We start from the raw sequence: 19,872 nt of genomic DNA, 5'->3' as shown, positions 1-19,872 counted from the left end.
CTGTCAGCGCTGTATGTCACGGAGCTGCTGTCAGCGCTGTATGTCACGGAGCTGCTGTCAGTGCTGTATGTCACGGAGCTGCTGTCAGCGCTGTATGTCACGGAGCTGCTGTCAGCGCTGTATGTCACGGAGCTGCTGTCAGCGCTGTATGTCACGGTGCTGCTGTCAGCGCTGTATGTCACGGAGCTGCTGTCAGCGCTGTATGTCACGGAGCTGCTGTCAGCGCTGTATGTCACGGAGCTGCTGTCAGCGCTGTATGTCACGGAGCTGCTGTCAGCGCTGTATGTCACGGAGCTGCTGTCAGCGCTGTATGTCACGGTGCTGATGTCAGTGCTCTGTATTACGGTGCTGCTGTCAGTGCTCTGTATCTCCTGCACCCTCTTGTTTGCCTACCCTGGTCCCTGACCTTCCCTCTCCTCCATTGCCTTCATTAGCTCCATAGTCCTGAATTGTCAGAACAATTTCCCAAATAAAAAAAAATGCTTGTAGTTATCGATCCCAAATTCACCTCATACATGTATTATGCTATTGTCCAGGTGGTGGGACTACGTGCTACCCCCTAATAATTACCCCGTGGCCGCAAATTCGACCTAAAGGTTTGCGAAATTCGCCTCCCATTGAAGTCAATGGAGCCCGCGGCGAACGGTCGTTTTCGCGAACGTTTGTGTCCGTTCGCGTTTCGCGTTCGCGAAACGTCCCGTCGGAAGTTCGTCCATCACTACCCTCCACCACACACACACACACACACACACACACATACACACACACACACACAAAACAACCAATGCCATCTATAGGGTAGGACCAGGGCCATCTTTAATATTGATTGGACCCCGGGCAATAATTTTTTTGCCCCCCCCCACCATGTAATTTCGCTCTCCACCTGCCTGAACACCATGGACAGGGGTGGTGAGGGGACCCATGAATAGACAGAAAACTTCTAGGGATCAGTGTCAGTCCTGGGGGGAGGGGAGTGTGTGTGTGACCAATGGCAATGCTGATGTTTTTTTACCGACTACCAATATAAAGAGGACTTTGAACACTAGCCACCAATGTAATAGGGGTTTTACACTGACCATCAATGTAAGGAGGGTTTTACACTGATCACTAATGTAATGGGGACCTTCACACTGGCCACTAGTGTGAATAAAAGGATTGTACCCCAAGCCCCAATGTAATGAGAAGATTTACACTGACCACCAATGTAACTGAGACATTTAGCCTGCATTCACATTTGTGTGTGTCGAGAATGCATGCAAAATCACTTTCCTGACACCACAGAAACATGCTGCACTTTAGCAAATACACAGTAGTGCCATTAATTGTTAATGACACTCTCATGTATCTGCTGACGTGTGCTGTGCAACCATGTTATTCTGAAAAAGTGTTAGGGATTTTTTTCCTAGATTTCTAGCCCATAGAGCAGCCCATTGAAATGATTGGGCTTCCCTACACACGACCAACATCTTTATCTCCCTTCTCATTACACCTTTGCATCCTGAAACCCCTGCTAACCTCTGCACCCCAAACCTCCCCCATCCTCTCCACTCCAATCCCCTTCCCCTTTAACTCTACCTGCCTCCTCTGCTCATCTGATCACCCTCCTTCCTTACCTTCATACATCCTCTCCTTGCTTACCTGTGCACCCCAAACTGTAATTCCTTCTCTGCCTACCTCTGCACACCCCACACTACCCTCTTCCCCAACAATTTGCTTATCTTTGCAGAACAGGCTGATGTTAGGTTGAATGATCACAGTTGCAGACAGGACTTTCAAGCATGCCCCTTTAACTCCCCTAGTGGGCAGCATTCAGCAGAAGTGATGGCGGGTATGAACTCAGGGGGCATGATATACATATGAATGCCACCTCTATTTACATATGAATGCCGCTGGTCCGTGGCCATTTACATATGAATGTTGTCACTATTTACATACCAATGCCAGTTATTTACATGTAAACACAGGGTCTGCAGGTGAGTCATCTGTACACAACAATAGGGCACAGCTGGACAGCATTAGAAGCTGCACTTCACACTGAGATATCGGGACACAGCACGGGACTAAAACTTCAAGGGAATTTAAACCAGGTTGGTTGGCAAGTATGAGACAACTGCATTGGGCCCCACAACAATGACAGGGCCCAGGACAGCTGCCCCTTTTGCCCTGATTTAAAGATGGCCCTGGGTAGGACACCTAGAAGAATCTGGTTGCTAGCCCCAGTAGAAACAATTCTAATTTCATAGAGTTTGATAAATTAAGTCTGTGATATAAATAGTGAATTAAACACAGCAGTAGCAGCACCTACCTTTCTCTCCTAGTGTACCAATCTCTCCTTTTTGTCCAGGAGGTCCAGGGTGACCCGGACAGCCCCTGAGAATTGTCAGCTTTTCCAGCTCTCCAACACTGACAACTTTCACTTCTGCATAACACAGTGGAAAAAATATAGACATGAAAAAAATAAAAATAAAATAAAAACACACAACTTAGTTCATACTAATGTCTTATAATAACCAGGGCTTTTTTTCTCAGAAAATAGGTCCTAAAGGAACATGAAACACCAGGGGAGTATTACGTACAGAGGGCAGAGATGGAGGGTACACACAGAGTGCAGAGATCAGGAGTGCCCTACATGCAGAGTGCTGAGTTCAGCCTTCTTCCATAGCTACTTACCTCTGCATCCCCCATCCACATCATACTTTAGGCCCTCTTCAGCTTTGACTTCTGCATGCAACCACACTTCCCCTTTCCACTGCCCCCATCTTCTCCCCACCTCATTAAAAGCTCCACCATCTTCCACATGTCTTCATTTTGTTGCTTTATTAATCCAAAGCAACTAGTCTGCTCTAGTACCTCCCCGCACACTATAGTTGGCTCCACCTCTGTTACTCACTGGGAGATCATCCAGTATTGGAGTTGGCATCTTCACTGCACCCCAGGCACCTGCATCTCCCTTATCCCCACCCTGCACTCAGTGGGAACCACTCAGGAGATCAGATGTATGGGAGCCGTTGGGAGATGAGCTGTCACTTGTAAACAAAGTAGTAGTGGTGAGCAAGGAACAAAGGGCCTGAGCCGGAGGTGGTGGAACTGATTCCACCAAGTTCCAGCTGAAAAAAAGCCCTGGTAATAACCATACCCAATCACTCAAATCTCATTTAAGATTTATTATAATTTAAAAATGTGTTTATAATCCTTCTGTTCTGCAGCTTTTGATAAAAGAATATTGGTGATCATGCCACACTTCCTATTATGGTGTGACAACAATCTTCTAGTTTGCTCTTGTGTTGTCACCCTGCTGCATGTACTCTTGGTGGAAATAACAAGTGGCCAATCAGTGGGCAGACGCAGTCCACCATTGTTATTTTGAAGAAGTTGGTCCAGAGAATGAACTAAGGTTCAACTGCTTAATGACATTGTCCAATTATGGCCATTTGGCCATGCAAGGTCATCAGATAATAAAGTAATTTTAATGGAAAAAAACAAAACAAGAAAAAAACAATTGTTTAGGATGCAGGGAACCCTAGAAAATGATATGTCGTCTAGACAGTAACAAATGGACGTTCCCAATTCTTTAGATGTAATACTTTGACCAGAGATTAAGTTTACCTGTAACTGCCTCAAATTAAAAAAAGTTCGTTTTAAACTTACCTGGACAGGACTGTTCTCCATTGCTGAGTGTTATCAGAGCTATAAATAAAAATAGTGAATCCATCATTGTATCTTCAGCAATTCTGGACTTCTTGCAGACTGCAAAATAAACCCTATTGCTAGAATTCCTGCCTTTAAATCTACTCTCTCGAATGCCTTTTATAACCCCTGTATGATCTGCTTTTTCTGTTCCCAGACCCTGTCAATGTACAGCAGTAAATCAGTGACTTTCCCACAACTTTCCCACAACTTTCCTAATTAACCCCACTTTTAATGAAGGCTTGGAGTCATGTGTATTTTCCCAGTCAATAGAGCTTTTAATAGATGCCAAAATAGTTGACAGCTTTGATGTATGATGCCTCTTGGGCCACAGTTCGATGGTTTTATGTGCAATTTTTTTACGAGTCCCCCTACCATTTGAGAAAAGCAAATCTCTCCTTTGCTCCTTTTACATTAATGCTTGAGTTAAAATTCTATTTCTAGTTTTAGATGTAAGTTTAGAGTATGGAAAGTTAGCTCCTCTATACTGTATACTGCTGTTTATATCCCTGCTGGGGAGTTTTTACCACACTTCCTGTCCCAAAAACACAGTAGGAAATGAGACAAGTGTATCATTGAATGAGATGTCTCAGGGGTCATCCCCATCTACTCCAATGCTGGTGGCAACTGTAACATTTTACATTTCATTTCATTTCTATTCACCTTTTGTCCTTGTCTAGCACCCTCTTAGCCCTTGTACACAAGGTCGGAGATTCCGACAACCAAATCCGTTGGAGTAATTCCGACGGATTAATTCCGGAAGAGGTCCGGAAGTGATGTTGCATACACATGGTCGGACTAAATTGTCGGAAAATCTGATTGTACATAACGTGATGACGTTATTCCGTTACGACGGGACTACATTCAGGCTAGTAGCCAATAGCTTTGGTCTAGGAATTTTATCTGAGCATGCGTGGCACTTTGTCCGTCGGAGTAGGCTACACATGATCGGAGTATGTCTGATAGGAGCATTTTGTCGGAAAATTTTACCGGCAAGTTGGAAAACTTGGTCCGTCGGATATTCCGACGGAAACAGTCCGATGGAGACCACACACAGTCGGAATGTTGGAATCGAACAGGAATTAATGTTATACATATAAAGTTCTACACAGCTGTTTGTACAGCCGAACTCAGCCATATTGATACTTGCAGTCCCACATGTTTAAAGGATAAAGGAATGTGGCACCAAAACACAATCTGAATAGCAGAATGAGTTCTATTCAGCCCACCTGGAGTGTACTGAGCTTCAAATACAGTTAGAAAAATGACGGCGCCGGTCTGTCTGTAAGGACAAAGAAAGATAATTAATGAGCGGGAGGGGTGTCCGAGATCGAACCACAAGATGGGAACCCAGTCGGAGCAGTTGCAATTCATGGGCAGACACTGCCCCCCAGAGGCCAATTATGGCAGGACTGTCCGAGGTGGTTAGCCTGGGGGAGGAGACGCCCCAGAGACGCTGATTGGTCCACAGGCAAAGTAGGATGGGCAGTGGGGTGTGGTGTGGCTGAGGTATGTTTATCAAAAAGGGTTTCAACAATGATTTCGGCCTCTCTCACTTCCATCATGAGGCTTAGCTGCGAAGTATTGCTTATATTGTATTCTGATTGTATGCTATGTATTCTTGTAACCTTTATTGATACCTTATGTAAGCTTTCTTATTTCCTTGGGAAATAAATGAGATTTGAGTGATCTTAGACCGTGTATCGATTTCATAGCTAATTGTGGTAGTATTGTGATATTAACGATAGCATGTGCTTGGAGTATAAATAGACTAACTAAACTATAGGGACTAGACAAAGTAATACATAACTGATAATAATAATAATAGATTGAATGGATCAGTTACTTCATTTGGCACCCCAGAACGGCGTGTAAAACGTATTTTTACACAGAATCCACAAAAATCTAATGTATTTTTGTTTCTGAGTCCCTGTAAGCACAGATCCTCAGACACCCAGAACTGAAAGTCATCTCTAGTGTGGACAAGATTGGCGCTGGCTCGCGAATTCTGAAACCACGCTTGGATGAGCAGGAAAATTCTGTGAGATATTTCACTGGTAGAAAACGCACGTGTAAAACCTGGTGAGAACTGTGACTGATATATATATATATATATATATATGTACGTTATTGTTGTGTTTGCTGCAGACCTGTAACCAGAGGGCAAATTGGCGCACTGGCAAGATAGGGACTGATCATCCCTGGTTATGTGATATAACCGCAGATTGACAGGATAAACCACACAATTTTGAGGGAAAAGTCCCAAGAGAAATTCCCTGTGGCCTGCTATTGGAGAGGAGAGCATTGAATAAGAGTGTGTTCTCCTAAAGAAATTTGTGGTTAAACGGATTTGTATTTGTTTTTTGGGGGTTTTTTTGCAGGTTTTTTTTTTTTTGTATTTGGTGTGGGACTACAGGTGAAAGCTAACTTCTAGACAGCTTCATCTGTGTCTTTGTGTGTGCTTGGTATCTGTTTGTTTAGTGTATTGCTAATGCAAAGTGTTGGTTAGAGATTGACAGGAATGACCATACATCTTTGAGGAAAAAGAAAAAAGTGGGGGAAATATAGGTTTTTATTTCTACCCACATGAGAGTGAAATAGCTCTGGTAAGATAACCTGCAGCCTAAGGCATTAAGAGTGTGCCTTGTGTCTTGTATGCTGTAGAACCACAAGTCACTGTAGATTTAAACGGTTGGTATCTGTTTTTTTTTGTTGTTTTTTTTGTTTGTTGGTAGGACTAGAGGGGGTTATCTATTTGTTTGTCTGTTTTCTATTGTCTAAGCAACTGGTGGAGCAACTTTAGTGTGGGTAGGCTAATTAGCATATCAATGGAAGCCATTGAAGGTTTCATTAGCAAGCATGGTGGTATTAGATTTCAAATTACTCACGAGAGTAATGCCCCGTACACACGAGCGGAGTTTTCGACATCCAAACTCCGACGGACCGAGTCCGTCAGACTATCCGATCGTGTGTGGGCTGCAACGGACTTTTGATTCGCCAAAGTCTGACGGACTTTAGAAATGAAGCATGCTTCAAATTTTCCCGACGGAACTCCGCCGGACCCAGTTCTGATGTAGAAGTCCGCTCGTCTGTATGCTGTTCCGACAGTCCTAAAACGACGCATGCTCTGAAGCAAGTACGAGACGGAAGTGCTCGGTCTTGTAAAACTCCAGTTCGTATTGGAAGTAGCACATTCGTCATGCTGCAAATTCTGTGCTCGTTTAAATGTATAGCGCATCTTCTTTATAATGCTAGAAGAACGAAGTCTTTATTTATAATGCTAGAAGAACGAAGTTGCTTTGCTGCTCATATTCACTCACAGAGTTCTCACCAAACACATTTCTGTTTTATTTCTCCTCATCTCATGGATGATCTTGTTTTTATTTTAAAGCCCCATCTCAATATATTTTTTTTTTTTTTTTTTGTTTTTTTTTTTGATTACTTTTTTTCCTCCATATTTTTGGTAGAATTCTTTACCATTTTTTTTATTGTGATCTCCATATTTAATTATTCTGTCAAGTAAAAAAAAAAAAAAAAAAAAAGTTGGTAACTTGACCGAATAATTAAATATGGAGATCACAAGAAAAAAAATGTTCAAGAATTCCCAAAAAAATCTTGATGAAAAAATTACTCCAAAAAATAAAAAAAAAAATAAATAAAAAATGGTGTTGACTAATTTTTGGCCTCCATATTTTTGGTAGAATTCTTTACCATTTTTTTTATTGTGATCTCCATATTTAATTATTCTGTCAAGTAAAAAAAAAAAAAAAAAAAGTTGGTAACTTGACCGAATAATTAAATATGGAGATCACAAGAAAAAAAATGTTCAAGAATTCCCAAAAAAATCTTGATGAAAAAATTACTCCAAAAAAATAAAAAAAAAAAAATAAAAAATGGTGTTGACTAATTTTTTTCAAACATATTTTTGGTAGAATTCTTTACCATTTTTGTTTTATTGTGATCTCCATATTTAATTGTTCCGTCAAGTTAACACCAAAAACTTTTTTTATTTTTTTTTCATTACCACAATAACCTTTTTATTTTTATTCTGGTGACAAGTTACCACAATAACATTTTTCTTTTGTTTATAACCTCAAGGAGGTTAGTGTCCCTTGTTAATTTCACATTGTCTTTTATAGAAAGGTATTTGACCAAAAAACACATAGGCAATTATATTTTCCAAAAAAAATATCCATTTATTCTGGTTCAACAAACAAAAAAATGAAGGCAACACTGGAGAAAATTGTGACATTTGTGTAGCGTTTTGGCCCCAGGGCAAACGTGAAACTCTGTGTAAAAGAAAATTCAAATATTACGAAATCCAATATGGTCCCAGAATCCCAGACATCAAGAGCAGCATCAGATGGTATATATGTCCCCAGGCTGTGGTACAACAGGCTGTGTCTTTTTGGTCGGACCAGAGTGAAGCCAGGTCATCACCTTCTTCTCTTCGCTCCACCCTTCACTGCACCCTTCCCTGCAGACTTCCCTGTAGCCTTCCTGGGAGGCTGTGTCTCCGGTGGTGTACTCGTGGCAGGAGGAGGAGGAGGAGGAGGAGGAGGAACAGGAGGAACTTGCTCCACAATATTGCTGTTGGCCGATAATTCTCCACTCAGCCCCTTCTGTAACGCCAAGAAAATGAGCCTTTCACAGTGGAGACGTTGGCCCATCTCTAATTGGTGGAGACGGCTGGCGATGTAGCAGCCATAGGCCTCTTCTGCGTCAGGGGGGCTGTTTAAGACATTAGTAGCCTCTCTAATTAGGCGCAGGGATTCCTCCTGTGCTAGCGTATTTTTTTTTGCCCTTTTTGATGGAAGACGGAGGGGAGGCACTTGTGATGTTGTCATGCTTCTACTAGGCCCGGCCTCCTCCTGGCTGACAGAGGGCACGGCCTCCTCCTGCCTGCCACTTTCCCCACCTTCCTCCTGGCTGAGCTCCTCCTGTGTATAAAAAAGGGACATTGTTTTAGTTTTTTGTTCATCAATCCTAAACATTTTTCAGCTCCTGACTTCAAAATTCTGTTAATACATATAAAAGAGTATCATTATGACACCACTATTTCTTGTTTCTGCTGGTGACAAACATTTGTAGCCACTACTGTAAATTGATATGTCCAAATTTTAACTATTTTTTAACATCAATAATAGCGTACAAATTCGAATAACATCTAGTTAACATCATTAATATTATGAATATCACTATTTTTGCTCAAAAAATACCTGGCTCCAGCTGGGTGCATCCGCTTCTTCCAGGATGGAAGGCTCATCAGCCTCTGCTGAGGTGGAGGGAATGCTGCAGGGAAGGGTGGAGGGAAGGGTGGAGGGAAGAGTAGAAAGCGACTCCCTGGGTTTACACCGGTCGTCCAGGAACCGTAGCTTTTCAAAGTACCACAGCCTGGGTACATACACATCACCTGGTGCTGCTCCTGATGTTTTGGATTGTTTGATTTTCCTCTTTTCCTTTCGGTACATGTTTTGCAATATTTGAATTTTCTTCTCCACAAAGTCCACGTCTGCCTCTGGGATCCAAGTCTGCACAAATGTCAAAAATCTCTCCAGTGTTGCCCTCCTTACTGGTTTATTAAAATAATCCTTGTGCTTGGCATGCCACAGATTTGACATCTCCTTATATTTGTCGATAAACAGACTTAAAAATTCCGGATCCCTGAATTTTTGATTCATTTTTCTGAAAGACAATACACAAGCCAAAAAACATAATGTTAGCTCAGACTCTCCTAATCTTAGCCCAATATAGACTCCAGGATCTGCCACTTATTTGGGGAAATGGTTTAAACTTACCTTCGTTTTGCTTGCTCCCAACTTCTGTTCCTATTTTCGCAAACGAACATACGACATGTGATTTTTGTCGTTATATACAGTGCGTACGCGTAGAACTACGCCTGCGTTGCCCGCCCCTGACGTTCTTTTAGTCAAGTTCATGTTTTCCCGCCCCTTTCTGCGCACTTAACGTACGTACGACATGTGCATTTTGTCGTAAGATCCAGTGCGTACGCGTAGAACTACGTCTGCGTTGCCCGCCCCTGACGTTCTTTTAGTCAAGTTCTTGTTTTCCCGCCCTTTCTGCGCACTTACCGTACGTACGACGTGTGATTTTGTCGTAAGATCCAGTGCGTACGCGTAGAACTACGCCTGCGTTGCCCGCCCCTGACGTTCTTTTAGTCAAGTTCTTGTTTTCCCGCCCTTTCTGCGCACTTACCGTACGTACGACGTGTGATTTTGTCGTAAGATCCAGTGCGTACGCGTAGAACTACACCTGCGTTGCCCGCCCCTGACGTTCTTTTAGTCAAGTTCTTGTTTTCCCGCCCTTTCTGCGCACTTACCGTACGTACGACGTGTGATTTTGTCGTAAGATCCAGTGCGTACGCGTAGAACTACGCCTGCGTTGCCCGCCCCTGACGTTCTTTTAGTCAAGTTCTTGTTTTCCCGCCCTTTCTGCGCACTTAACGTACGTACGACATGTGCATTTTGGCGTAAGATCCAGTGCGTACGCGTAGAACTACGCCTGCTTTGCCCGCCCATGACGTTCTTTTACAAGAATATTTCCCGCCCCCTTTTCTCTACGGTGCGCAGTAGGAGAGACATGGCGGAAACACAACAGGTGCTTGATCTTAACGACTCCAGTAGTCACGAATCCCCGGAGCCACAAACGTCCCGATCCGGAAAGAGGAGATTTAAGGCCTCAAATATGGCATTTCAAGAGATGGTGGAGATGGTGGCAATCTTGCGAAGTAAGGATTATGATGGCAAGTATGGACCATACACCCATCCGAACTTGCGCAAGGCCAGAATCATGGCCAAAGTAGTTAAGACCCTGCATAATCGTTTTGGGGTACGACGGTCAAAAGACCAATTGAGGAAACGGTGGTCCGACCTGAAATTGAGGGAGCCGGATCAATACAGAAGGATCAAGAAAGTTCTGAAAAAAAGTAAGTACTTGTCGTGTGTTCCTATTTTATGATTATTGCATACAGATCCATATGCTTTACCTTTGTACAATGTAAAAAATTGCTGCTTTCATGTTGTATACAGTAAAAGAATCGTATCGTTTTAACAAACCCTCGTAAATTGTTCGTGGCAAACCTCGTTTATGATACAGGGTTTGAACAGCATTTTTTGGCTGTGTAATTTTTAGGACACAACAAATGATTAGGACATTGTGGTTTAGATGTGTTTCAAAATACAATGACTAAAAAAGAACATTCAGTGTAATTGAAGGAGAGGACACTTGGCAGCTGGGTAAAAACACATCTGCACTCATGAGCAAAGGTGTGGGACACCAGAGAACATTTATTAGGGTAAACCACACGCCACACGGGGTTCCCTGGTATACTTGGGGGGGGGGGGGGGGTTGGGCATGTGTGAACCTTGGCACAAAAAGCAAATTATTTGATTTTTGGGCAAAGTGAATTGATTTATCATGTCTTCACATTTTGCATCTCTTCATAAACCGACAATTGTACAACACTTCTAATCAAGGTTTCATCTTCCTAGTTCTGGCCTTAAATATCTGTGTGCTAAAGTATACCTTTTTGTTTGTTAATTTCTCATAGGGCAGAAAAGCCTCACAAAGCAGGATCCCAGGGACCGCCACCCTTGCCAGCAGGAATGTGAGGTTAGCCCCATCCCCCCCGTGGATGTGCATGTGGAGGAAGGAGAGGTGGAAGAAGGAGAGGAGATGGGCACCCCACCAGGTGAGTGTCTGACACCACAGCTTCAGGTAATCGATGTATACCTGCATATTTCCAAACACATGTTTTTACATCTATTTTAGGTGATGTTGTGGTTGTGGAAAGCGACACATTTCCAAGCACCAGTGCCCCCGTCGAGGATGTCGAGGAAGGAGAGGTTGAGGAAGGAGAGGTGGAGGAAGTAGGGGAGATGGGCACCCCACCAGGTGAGTGTCTGACACCCCAGCTTGTTGAAATCCATGTATGACTGCATAATTTTTGACCAAATGTTTCCCATCTATTGTAGGTGATGTTCTGTTTGTGGAAAGGGCCCCATTTTCCAGTGACAGCGCACAAAGGCTGATTGGCCAGATAATGGGCTGGAATGGGGAACTAGATGACATGCGAACTAGCCTGGATCTCATGAAGACTCAGATTGACAATATGCAGCTGGAAATGAAGAACATGATCGATATTTTGGGGAGAATATAATCCGTTTCTCCATAATATCGATCATGTTCTTCATTTCCCTTGTTTTAGTTCAAAGATTGTTACTTCACCAATTTTTATGATTGTGGCTGATTGTTGTTATACATTTTTCATATTTTTTATAGAAAAAAAAAAACCACAAAAAAAAAAAAAAAATGTTTTTAAAAATTTTAAAAAAAAGGAAACAAAAAAATGTTTGGCAAAGAAAGTTAAATAAACCCAAAAAAAAATTTACATCACTAAATATTCAATGGCACATGTGAATGTGGCCAAATTAAAATTTTGAATAATCAAGAATGTGTGGCGTATTCTTTCAATGCTTAATACCAGTTTGGGAAAAGGGATTTTGTGTATCCAGTGACAATGGGCCTTATTGAATTTAATGAAAATACACTTGGCACTACAAGTGCACTAGGATAACATAGGAGACAGCACAAACCAAAAGCAAGCAAGAAAACACATTTCAGATTTGAGGTTCTTTTATTATTTTCCTCTTTTTAAAAATTAAAGATTGGGTGGCATTGCAATGGCCCCCCTACCGTTAAAATAAGTCACATATCTTTCGCGAACTTCACGTGCACTTTGGGGGGCCAAGCCAGTACGGCCAGTATCCAGGCCTGTCATGGATTCTGGACCAACTCCAGCCTCCGGCATTATTCCGGATAAATAAGTATTTGAGTATTTGTGTAAAAAATTGTGCAAAATGCAGCACGTAAGTATGACATAGTTCAGTTTGTATTCCGCTAGGTTTAGAGCAGTCAGAAATACACGGAACCGGCTGGCCATTATTCCAAATGCATTTTCCACAACTCTTCTCGCTCTGGCCAGCCGGTAGTTGAAAACCCTCCTCTCCGGGGTGAGGGCTCTTTGGGGGAATGGCCTCATGATGTGGTCGTCAAGAGCAAAAGCCTCATCAGCGATGAATACGAAGGGTAGTTCCTCCACATTCTCCGAATCAGGTGGCAAGCCCAGGCCACCTGTCTGTAGACGGCGGTAGAACTCCGTCTGGGCGAAGACTCCTCCATCCGACATCCGGCCATTCTTCCCCACGTCCACATATAGAAATTCATACTGTGCCGACACCACCGCCATTAACACAATACTGTGAAACCCCTTGTAATTAAAAAAGTATGACCCCGAATGGGGTGGTGGCACAATGTGGACGTGCTTCCCATCTATCGCACCACCGCAGTTAGGAAAGTCCCAACGGGTGGCAAAATGGGATGCCACAGTCTGCCATTCCTGTGGCGATGAAGGAAACTGGGGAGGCAAAAAGCAGAAAAAAAACAAAATACCGTATATACTCGAGTATAAGCCGAGATTTTCAGCCTCTTTTTTGAGGCTGAAAGTGCCCCCCTCGGCTTATACTCGAGTCATCGCTGTCTGCCCGCTCGATCAGCGTGTCGAGCAGACAGACAGCGGCCATTCTATTCAAAAGCCGCGCCTCCGGCTCCGCCTTCGCCTGTGATAGGCGGAACACTGAATTTCCCAGCAGCCTGTGTTCCGCCTATCACGGACATCGTATCATCCTCGTACTACGGACGAGGATGATACGACGTCTGTGATAGGCGGAACACAGGCTGCTGGGAAATTCAGTGTTCCGCCTATCACAGGCGAAGGCGGCGGCGCAGCTTTTGAACTTTACAATGGCCGCCGACGAAGAGGGCACGGGACGGAGGCAAGGCAAGGCACGGCACGGGACGGGACGGGACGGGGGCAAGGCAAGGCACGACACGGGACGGATGCAAGGAGGCAAGGCACGGCACGGGACGGAGGCAAGGAGGCAAGGCACGGGACGGAGGCTCGGGACAAAGGTAGGCTGGACACACACACACACACACACACACACACACACACACACACACACACACACACACACGGATGGAGACACACACAGGGATGGATGGATGGATGGATGGAGACACACACACACAGGGATGGATGGATGGATGGATGGAGACACACACACACAGGGATGGATGGATGGATGGAGACACACACACACAGGGATGGATGGATGGATGGACACACACACACACAGGGATGGATGGACGGACACACAGGGATGGACGGACACACAGGGATGGACGGACACACAGGGATGGACGGACACACAGGGATGGACGGACACACACACAGGGATGGACAGGCATGTCTCACCCTCGGCTTATACACGAGTCAATAAGTTTGCCAGTTTTTTTGGGGGTAAATTGGGGGCCTCGGCTTATATTCGGGTCGGCCTATACTCGAGTATATACGGTAAGTACTTTTGCACATTAAACATTGTACATTACAACACAAACTTTATTTCACGCTTCTGCCTAGTCACATGACACCGATCGTCTGCTCCCTGTCATTGGGAGCAGTGATCAGGGTCATGTCACTGCTAGCCCATCCCCCAGACAGTTAAGAAAAACACTCACCCAGAACACACTTTAAACCATTCCTTGGCCCCCTTGTGCTTAATAAAACACCTTCACTGCATGTGACATTTTTACAGTAATCAAGACAATTTTTGACAGCATTGATCACTGTATTAATGACAATGGTCACAAAAATGTATGGAAATTGGCCAATGTGTCCGCCATAATGTGGCAGTCACCAGAAAAAAAAAAAAAAAAAAAAAAACGGTTAGCAACGCCATTACTATTTTCAAAAATGGCAAGATTTTACAAATGCCAGCAAAATAGACCATATTTACGAAACGATTGAACTTTTAACCAAAACAATCAAGAAACGCTTAAATTGTGATTCATTTTAACACATTTTTGTTTACTAAAAGACTACGTATCAGCATCAAATGATGTCCAAAAAAATCATGGTGATATATTTTTGTGCCTATCTTTCTTTAGAGCGAAAAGAGAGAAAAAAATGCATATTTAGAAAAATGCATTTTGGGTTTGTTGGTGGTTAATCACCAAAACTAAAAAAGCAGAGGTGATCAAAGACAACCAAATACAAAATCTCTTTGTGCTAATAAAATGAAGATAATTTACTAGGAGGAGCCATGTTACAAGGACGCACAATTGTCAATTCAAACAACGCACTGCCAAATCACCCAAAAAAGTGATGAAGGTCAGGAAGGGGGGAAAATCATTCCAGGGTTGAAGTGTGTTAAAAATACAATATATAATTCAACATTAATTTAAGGACACACAGACTCGTTGGAATTATATTAAGTGTGTGTGGGGGGGGGGATCCAGTTAAAGGACACACAGACCATTTGGGATACTATTAAGGGGGGGGGGGGGGGGGATTCAGTTAAGGGGACACAGACCATTTGGAATAATCTTTAAAATGTTTGGTTTTAGGATAAAGCAATAGAATGGAGCTGACAAAAGACATTTTAAGTGACTAGACTAGGTGGATATGGGCCTACCATAGCATGTTGGTGAGGTTTAATGAAGGCAAATATGCATGAAAAACAAAAAAGGAGCATTAAAAGATTGCAGCATGCATGAGGACAAAGGGGACATTCACAGCATATTGCAATCATGGTAATTAGAGATTGAGGAAAGAAATACAAGGCATTAGCAAACATTAAAGACAATAAAATGTGATGTTAAATGCTAAATCTTACCTTAATATAGTCCTCCTGCAGGACCTGTATAATGGCAGAACAGGTCTCTGGGATAATGATCCCCAGAGCCTGGGGGGAGATGCCTGTCGAGAACTTCAGGTCCTGAAGGCTTCTCCCTGTCGCCAAGTAGCGCAACGTGGCGACGAGCCTCTGCTCCGGAGTGATGGCTTGCCGCATGCAGGTATCCTGCCTGCTGATATAAGGGGTCAGCAAAGCCAGCAGACGGTGAAAAACGGGGTCCGTCATCCGGAGATAATTCCTGAAATCATCAGGATTATTCTCCCGGATCTCACGAAGCAAAGGCATGTGCGAGAACTGGTCACGCTGGAGCAACCAATTCTTCGTCCATGAACTCCTCAACACCCCATCCACGGACTGTTCTTGGGTTGCAGAATGAACTACAACACCAAGCGCAAGCAAAGCACGAACTCGACGACGAGTACGTACACGCAACATGGCTTCAAAACGGTCGGATTGTCAGAGCGAACTTAACAGACGTCACTGAAGAACAGCAAGGCCTGTGAAGAGCGAGCTGAAAGTCAGCGAGCGCAGTTAGATCGCACTGCAAAATACAGACACGAACTGACTACACGCACTAAAAAACAGATACAAACCTCACAAGCACAAACTGAAAAGCAGTGAAAAACGTTCTGAAAAATACGAGTCTGAAAACCGCGAATCGTCTCTCACCAAACTTCTACTAACACGAGATAAACACGAAATTAGCAGAAGGAGCCCAAAGGGTGGCGCACTTGGTATTGAACTTCCGTTTTATAGTCTCGTCGGACCTGGTGTACGTCACCGCGGACCAGACGGGCGGACTTTAGTGGGATCGTGTGTAGGCAAGTCCGTTGCGTCGGAACTCCGGCGGAACTCCGGCGGAACTCCGGCGGAAACTCCTTCGGATTTAAGTCCGCTCGTGTGTACGGGGCATAAGTTTAACGTATCAATTTGGGGAACTTTTGAGACAATGTAATACACATAACAATCTCATAAGTAATAAATCAAAAAAAAGGCAGGAAACAGAGAATGGCCAATGCCTTATGCATGTTAATGAGAATGAAAGAAATTGTGGAACAAAAAGAATTAGAATGGTTTGCTGATAGAGAAAAAGTGATGGAACAGGTAAGTGATATAGTAATGGGGATTGAAAAGGCTGATGCAGATGCTCCTAGTCGGATTAAACAATTAGTGACTGAGAAATGTGTATTGCAACAGAGATTAGATGAATTAGAACAAACGTGCAAATTAAGAGAAAGTTGCATTGCCTCTTTGAATCAAAGGGAGGCTGATAATTTGCAGGTTATCACAATGCTTAAGGCACAAGCAGCCATAATGGAATTATCCTCCAAGTGTGCAATGGTGGAAGTACCCTCCTCACATGCTCAGTGTACAGAAAAGCTAGAAGTGAAACATGAAGAAAACCCGTATGCTATTATCACTGCAAATGATAGTACTGTGATGGGAATCGATGTGGAAGAGGCAAATAAAGGTGGGATAACTGCACTTGAAATTGACTCAGGAGTTGAAACTTCTGATGACTCCTCAGACAACGAAAGTGTAAAGTCTGTTCATTCCAATCGCAGTAATATTATCCAGCAATGTGGGTTTCCAGCGCCATATGCTAAAAAAATGGCCTATCTAGGGAAACCAGAACTAAAATGTTTTTTGTGTAAAAGGGGGGTCACATTTCAAAATATTGTCGGGCGGCGAATAATGATATTGAAAGGAAATTATACCCGAAAACGACCCCAAGGCTTCATGTGTGTTATTCAGCCAGGTGGGGTAGCCATCCAAAGCATGGAACCCATAGTAATCAAACCCATTTCCCGTGTAAAACGCAAATGCGGGGTCTACAAACAGAAAAGCAATATGTAGGACAGTTGCGTAAAGTCAAAATGGAGGTAGACGCATGGTTATTCAAATATAGCACTGGGGGAAACAATGTTAGCAGAACTTAGTGAGCTGCAGGTATGGTAAGAATATTCTGGTCAATGTTTCCCTGCTATGAAAAAGGTTTGATGTAAGTTTCAGGTTCAGAATATGATAGAGGACCTTGATATAGATATACATTTTTTTTGTTTTTTTGTTTTGTACTTTCAGGGATAAACCTCTGAATTGGTATTGTGTTTTTTTTTTGTGTGGTTAAAAGATGTTTCAGTTATGAGTATTGTTTTCCTTGTCTTTCTTTACTCTTCTCTTATTGTCAGTCTTTGTAAACTTTTCCTGAGTAATATCCAATACTGCTGATTAACATAAGAATTGTGTGTAATCACTGTCTGTGTGTTCCTTTTCCAGAGACCAGGGAAGAAGTTAAACTGGTTCGGATACGGACATTTGCATTTGTTTGCAGGTCTCTCAAAGTGAGAACAACAGTGGGAAAAATATAGCAGAACAGGGGTTAGGTTATTGTAAATGCATAATCGATTATCACATGGTACCATGAGCTCATTAGTTAGTAATTGTTTGCAAACAATGAAAAATAAATAGTACTAAAAAGATATAAATGAAGCTACAGTGTTGTGATGAGATACATATGCTTTGTTTTGTTTTTGTTTTTTTGTTTTCCCCATTAACTAATTGTATTTCAGTTCGGAATGAGCACTCTTTTCAGGAGAAAAGTCTATGGTTGTCAACTAAAAGTTGAGTGTTTGTCATTGTTGTATGGTGGTTGTCTTGTCATGTTATTTGTGTGATCATGGCCAGATTTTTAATTTTTTGTTTTACTTTATTACTATATTTTTTTTCTCAAAAATGTTTTTGTTTGATATTGGTTTAGTCATCTATTTTAGTTATATTTTTATTCAGGTGTAAAAAGTAGTAGGTCTAGTCCACCTGAAAGGGGGGAAACTGACAATGCCCTCAGTTAGAACCAGTTACCTGAAAGGGGGTAGTGCATACATCGTAAAGATACAGATAGATGCATTGTCTTTGTAGCTTGTAAAATTTGAAGTTTTTTGAGAAGCAACACTGACGTTCAGTTTTAAACATTTTTGATCATACCATGGGGATCCATTTTACAGTGGGTTCAGCCTAAAGAGGTCATGGTTATTGGGATAGTTTGGTCAGAGTTGCAGAAGCCAGGAATACTAAGGTCCTGTGTTCCAAGGAGGGAACTATAAGTAAACATGGTAAGCGAGCAGTTATTGTGGATAAGAATCTGATACTGCTCTTGTTTTTCACTTCCAGAATCCAAGTGGGGCGAGAATTGGAGAGGCTTCTGGAACATGGATGACAGATGATCATCTGGTTGGCAGTTTGTCTGTGCCACACCACGCGGCAAATTTGTTCTGATAAACATCAGGAGAGGAAAAAAGGAAAAACTTGAAAGATTCAGATTATACTTGTTTTTTTTTCTTATGGACAATGTGGTGCGAGTGCTGACTCTGAAACAACAGTGCTTGTGAAATATTTTTGCTGAAGTCTCTCCTGATGAATGCAAACATGTTATTTATACATGTGCAAAGGGTTGGAGGTTGGGGAAGAATTATGACACATCCAATCCATCAGAACATGAAAATGTAAAATATGTGTTTTTTGTTGGAAGGAGGAATTGAAAAAAGGAAGGTTTTAACATATGACATGTATTGATGTAACGGAGTTAATACGGTGCAGGTACCTAGGAGGCAGGCTGGCACTTATGCATAATAAGGTAGCTGTTGGCCAGACTAAAGGGTGCCAGGTGACACATCAATGGGGTGAAAACTTCCTCGTAGGGGTGGTGTCTCAATCCTAGCGGTCCTAGAGAGAAGCTTTCGGTTACTGGACATGCGGGACACCAGAACTAGACATGGGGAAGATACGTCTGGTTGATGTCTCACCTGAGAACCCTGCACAGATAATGCCAGTGAATACACACAGGAGCATGCTCCGTTAAAATAAAGGGAACAAACGCTGGCTACCAGGGTACCGTAGGACTTCACCACATGGCGCTGCAACATCTCACGGTGGTTGACAAAAAACCTATCACCCTATATGTGCTGAGTATACACTGAATCAAGTGCGGTCATTGTACCAGTGACTTACTCCCAGAGATGCGATCAAGTCCATGCAGGATGCTTATTTCTGAGGAGTAACCCGAAAGAGGAGGGATGTATTCAGCACTATATTGGTGGGGGGGGAACAATAGCTGGGATGGGTGTTGTTAATAGAGGGGACATCAGCCTCCTGAGGAACAAGCTCACAGCCATAGCTTCAGAGAAGGAGCGTGACTTTGTTACCCCGGTAGATTGGTGGCATCCTTGATAACATTCAATGAAGTCACAGAAACACTCAGGTTAGAATGGCTCCGGATTTTGTCAACCATGTTGAGAGGTTGGTAGAGAGGACAGAAACCTGTCATTGGCTCTGGCTCGCACTCTGTGGCAGGTGGAAATATCAGCCAACATCAAGCTGATTGTACCGTCTCTGTATGAGGGGCAGTGGCCTG

General features: G+C 43.0%; 1 protein-coding gene across 1 annotated transcript in view; it reads right to left on the bottom strand.

Moving 5' to 3' along the window:
- LOC143975307 (ficolin-2-like) overlaps positions 1 to 3,814 on the bottom strand; it is a 66,665-nt gene extending 62,851 nt beyond the window's left edge. Inside the window, exons 1-2 of the mRNA XM_077477582.1 lie at positions 3,649 to 3,814; positions 2,306 to 2,419 (exon numbers count right to left, since the gene is read on the bottom strand). Coding sequence (XP_077333708.1) covers positions 2,306 to 2,419; positions 3,649 to 3,715 — 181 coding nt within the window. The 5' untranslated portion in view covers positions 3,716 to 3,814. The remainder of the gene's footprint in view (positions 1 to 2,305; positions 2,420 to 3,648) is intronic.
- Between the last annotated feature and the right edge of the window lie 16,058 nt (positions 3,815 to 19,872).

The sequence above is a fragment of the Lithobates pipiens genome, unplaced genomic scaffold (assembly GCF_037356315.1).
Source record: "Lithobates pipiens isolate NorthernLeopardFrog02 unplaced genomic scaffold, aLitPip1_a1.2 Scaffold_1, whole genome shotgun sequence".
Taxonomy (NCBI): Eukaryota; Metazoa; Chordata; class Amphibia; order Anura; family Ranidae; genus Lithobates; species Lithobates pipiens.
Note: the sequence above shows the minus strand (reverse complement) of the source record. Positions and strands in the feature narration are given on the sequence as shown.